Raw genomic sequence first — 4,253 nt, forward strand, 5'->3', positions numbered from 1 at the left:
TATTACTGCTTCTGTTTGAGCCACAGAAAAATGTTGTTTGAGCCACAGTTCACTAACAGTCATGGCAGTAAAAGCACCAGCGAGAAAAGTCAAATTTACACCAGATGTAAAATTGAGACATAAATGTTTGGCTCAGCTCTAGAATAACGAACAACAAAAAATCTACTGAATGTGAAAAAGTATCAGAGCAAAGGTCCCAGACAGAGCTAATACAGAAATGACACCAGTGCAAAGTTCATTCCCAGAATTCTCTTATCTGGATTCACTTACCTAATCAGGCTAAGTGGTCACGGCGAGCTTTTAATCAACTTGCCGGTGTTTAATTTATGTTACCACAGTTGTGTCTGTACAGAGAGAGGTCGACTCACTCACCGCAAACATCATCCCATGTAAAATCTCAGCTGTGCATTGCTCGACATGGATGATGCTGTGAATCAGTCGAATGCTGATCTGTTGACAGATCAGAGCAGAAAAACGAGCAACAGCAGAATTCACCATTTATAGGAGAAATTAAAAAAAGAAAAGTAAAGTCTGAATATTTCTCATTAGTTTTAACTTTTGGTTTCACTTCAGCTCTTCTCCACAGTTGACGGTTCAACAACAACACAAGAAAAAGTAACCCACAGACTAGTTGTACTACATATTATTGACACCGCACCCGTGTGACAGCAGATGCTCTCTGCAGATAGACGGGTCGTCTGAAGCTGCCACAGACTGCCAACCGTTCTCTCGTTATTTCACCAAACCAATGAGTCCCATTAGTCAGGTGCAGTTTTATGGACCCGTTAAAAAAATGTAAATGTTATATTTTCTTCATTTACTGCTAAATGAACAACACAAAAATCAGTGTCAAAAATTTGCATTGTAAATGGAATATTTATTTAAGCATCTGGACAGAGAAAAACATGTAGCTCAATCACAACACATCACAATATAATATACAGAAGTTGATTTTTATTATATCTTTCACAATAAATCATACAAACCCATTTAAACTAAAACAAAACTAAATAAAAATCATCAAAAGAGCTGAGACTGTACATCTACCAGTCACCACTTCAACATTGCTTCCCCGGATAAATAAAGAGATCATGACTTTGTAAGCAGCTCTTAACTTTGTTCACAATGATTATCTGCTCATGGTGAGGTATTATACTCTCTTACGAACTCTACCCTCTTAGCATTAGCACAGTCACGCGTAAATATTTCTGAACTCTGTGTTATCGTGTATCTTGTAACATGAAGTCCCTTTTTAGACGGATATAGATGAGTTCTTTTGGATCTTAGCCTTTTTTACAGATTGTGGTCCATGACAAGGTTCAAGCTCCTCCAGCTCATCTGAATGTAATGCTGCTGCAGAAGGCTCGCTGACCCGTTGAAAGGAGTCCATTGGCTGCAATTGTGTGAATGGGGCTGAAAAGACAAATAAGCAACATATTGTTTGTATTTACTAAGTATGCCTTTAATAGTAAAGAACAAAGGAAGTAAACAAATTTACTGAATATACTTTTGAAGTCTGAAATATGCTACATAATTAAAAAAAATGGGACCGGTCCTCCAAAAGTCCTCACGCCTACTGGATTTTGGTGTAGGTCCATGACAAAGGCCTTTAGTGAACAGCAATAGGGTTTCTTGTTTGAGCTTTCTATCAGTCTTGATCAAATAAAAGTGTATTACCCTCTGACAGGTCACAGCAGATGGCTGCCCCTCCCTGAGCCTGGTTCTGCCGGAGGTTTCTTCCTGTTAAAAGGGAGTTTTTCCTTCCCACTGTCGCCAAAGTGCTTGCTCATAGGGGGTCATATGATTGTTGGGTTTTTCTCTGTATCTATGAAGCGCCTTGAGGCGACTTTTGTTGTGATTTGGCGCTATATAAATAAAATTGAATTGAATTGAATTGAATTGTCTTTTTAAAAGCATCGTTACGTTGACATAACGGTAAGAAAAATCACTCCTGTGTTACAGTTTAGTCTCACTGGAGTAAAATTCATTCATTCTCAAACAATCTGATTTGGACTGCCTGCAGTCAATTTAGTGTGAAGATTTGTGATTTTCACAGATTTATCACAGTTAATCACCACATTATCAGATTACATGTTATTGGCAATTTGACCCCCTTTTACCGACAGCTAGCAGACAGACTTCACTTCTTATTGCCCTTTTATTGTTGCCTTCACAAACCAAAGTTGCTTTTAAGATGTGGTCCCCGTCATGGAAGCAATCAGATCAAAAGCAATAAAATCACCAGTTCTTTACATGATTGTAATAATTTTGGTTTCCCTTGGTGTGACTGTATCAATAATGGAAATCAGATGCCATCAAATATGTGTTAAAATCACAGCAAAAACAGATTATTAGCTTCATTTGATAACTAGCCTCAAAACCTGGGTGACATCAGCCATGCTTGCTAACAAATTCTCTCAATGAGACTCTAAAACGTTTGAGCTGACGTAGTTATTGTGTTTTAAAATGTAATGAAAAAACTTACCACTTTCCTGGTAGGAGGGTGGTGGAGTTGTGAGCATGGGTGTGGCTGCTGGTACAGGCTGATAGACCGTGGTTAACACTAGAGAAAGCGAAAGATTTCATGTAGTTTGAAAATGAAAGCAAATTTTGATGTTCCCATCATTACAACTGAACTTTTAAATCAAAGGTTTAAAGACAATGGGGATAAAAAATCTGTTTGTGTCTTACTATGTACCCTGCACAAACTGTAAAACTGACAGTTTTGCAGTTTCGTGAGCGTTTGTGCATCAGATTATTTCTTGCTTTCAAGAATTCCTGTAAGCCACCATCCCAATTGGAAAGAGCTCTAACACATAAAGCTCATCAAACAGCCATTTTCCATTGTAAGAATTAAACATAATTTCAAACAAGATGCTTCTGGATAATATGCCAGTGTGGCTGCTTGCAGCTGTAGCAAACTTACTGATTATTTCTCGTCTGGGATTTTTCTTTTTGGATGTCCTGCAGCGGCAGCAGCAGCAACGAGTCACACAGCAGATTATGAGACCCATGCATACGAGAATGGGAATAGGAACCCCTATTCCCACATACTCTACATGATAGCTTCTTTTCACTCGAGCAGACCTGCAAATACAAAAAAAAAAAAGCTGTAGTTTGTGCTCATTTCTGGAGCATTGAAGGGGAAAAAAGGCTAAAATGAAGAGCACACCTTCTGAAACAGAGTTCCTGTTTTTCCTCAGTAAAGTTGTACTTTATGTCACTGCAGCAGTATTTTGTCCTGCAGTCCCCACAGCAGTACTTTTCACATTCCTGAGTATCATGGAAGACACCGTTCGTGTCCCAGTAACTGTGGCAGTGATCAGCTGTAAGACACACATGTTGAAGCAAAGTGAGAATGAGAGCTTAAAGCTGCAGCGCATTACAGATCCTGCAGACAGATATTGTACAAAGACACTAATAGAGAATTAAGATGACTTAGCTTGATATTTTACTTTCACTTTGTTATTTTAAATATTAAAAATAAAACTCACCCCATGCAGCCGGGACCACAACCACACACAAAACACACACAAGACTGGACAAGATGCTTGAAGGCATAGCTGATGTGATGCAGTGTGTTAAGATTCGTTCGTTTTGGGTAAGAGAAGAAAGCAGGCTGAGTCCAGGGAGGCGTCAAAATAGTGATCCTTAATTACACACTCTGCGCAGAAGTGTGGGAAGAAAACTTGCAACAGATTCTCCAAAGAGTGGACAGCTCCCCATCCTTATATAACCCATGATGACATCACACAGTTAGACCTTACTAGAAAGGATAACAGTCTCCCCATAGTCCAAAGTTCTCCTTATACAAACATCAGATGATACTTTAGAGAAAAGGTCCTGCTGGACCCTCCAGTTTGGACGGTGAATACAATGCTGTGGATACCATTTGAGACTTGATTACAATGATGATAATATGCATCCATTGATCTTTACTCAGATTACCATAGATATAAAACAAAGATTATACTGTCATCAGATTCAACAATGATGAATGACTGATCAATGATAGTTAAAATGTCACCATAAGAATACAAAGTAAGATATCTCTTGTCCACACTCCTCCTCTTTGGCCATCGGCCAACCTTTACCCAAATTTGTTTCACTCCTCCGTCCAGGCGGCCTCTCGCAACGGCATCATATACCCCGGACCAGCTGAACCAGCTGGACCAGAGTCTATGGCCCTGCTTACCAAGATTTACCAACACCTGCCTTACCAGAGGAATGAGACAACACCCGATCATCAATAT

The 4,253-nt window shown here is 39.3% G+C and overlaps 1 protein-coding gene across 1 annotated transcript; it reads right to left on the reverse strand.

The window, feature by feature from the left end:
• Positions 1-856: 856 nt before the first annotated feature.
• LOC102207616 (protein shisa-4-like) lies at positions 857-4,243 on the reverse strand. Its single transcript, XM_013912645.1, has 5 exons — positions 3,495-4,243; positions 3,173-3,326; positions 2,927-3,087; positions 2,486-2,563; positions 857-1,413 (listed from the first exon to the last, which is right to left on the reverse strand). Exons 1-5 carry the CDS (start codon positions 3,559-3,561, stop codon positions 1,253-1,255), a joined length of 621 nt encoding a protein of 206 aa, XP_013768099.1. The 5' UTR covers positions 3,562-4,243; the 3' UTR covers positions 857-1,252.
• Positions 4,244-4,253: the final 10 nt, after the last annotated feature.

This window comes from Pundamilia nyererei, unplaced genomic scaffold (genome assembly GCF_000239375.1).
Source record: "Pundamilia nyererei isolate P.nyererei 1_Seehausen unplaced genomic scaffold, PunNye1.0 scaffold00096, whole genome shotgun sequence".
Classification (NCBI taxonomy): domain Eukaryota; kingdom Metazoa; phylum Chordata; class Actinopteri; order Cichliformes; family Cichlidae; genus Pundamilia; species Pundamilia nyererei.

What these genes read in the sequence shown, in the direction of transcription:
- LOC102207616 (XM_013912645.1), bottom strand. Translation starts at nt 3,561, where the DNA reads ATGCCTTCAAGCATCTTGTCCAGTCTTGTGTGTGTTTTGTGTGTGGTT. An exon ending in TCCCAGACGAGAAATAATCA is followed by an intron (nt 2,564 to 2,926) that starts GTAAGTTTGCTA and finishes CGCTTTCTCTAG; the next exon opens with TGTTAACCACGGTCTATCAG. An exon ending in ACCCTCCTACCAGGAAAGTG is followed by an intron (nt 1,414 to 2,485) that starts GTAAGTTTTTTC and finishes TTGTCTTTTCAG; the next exon opens with CCCCATTCACACAATTGCAG.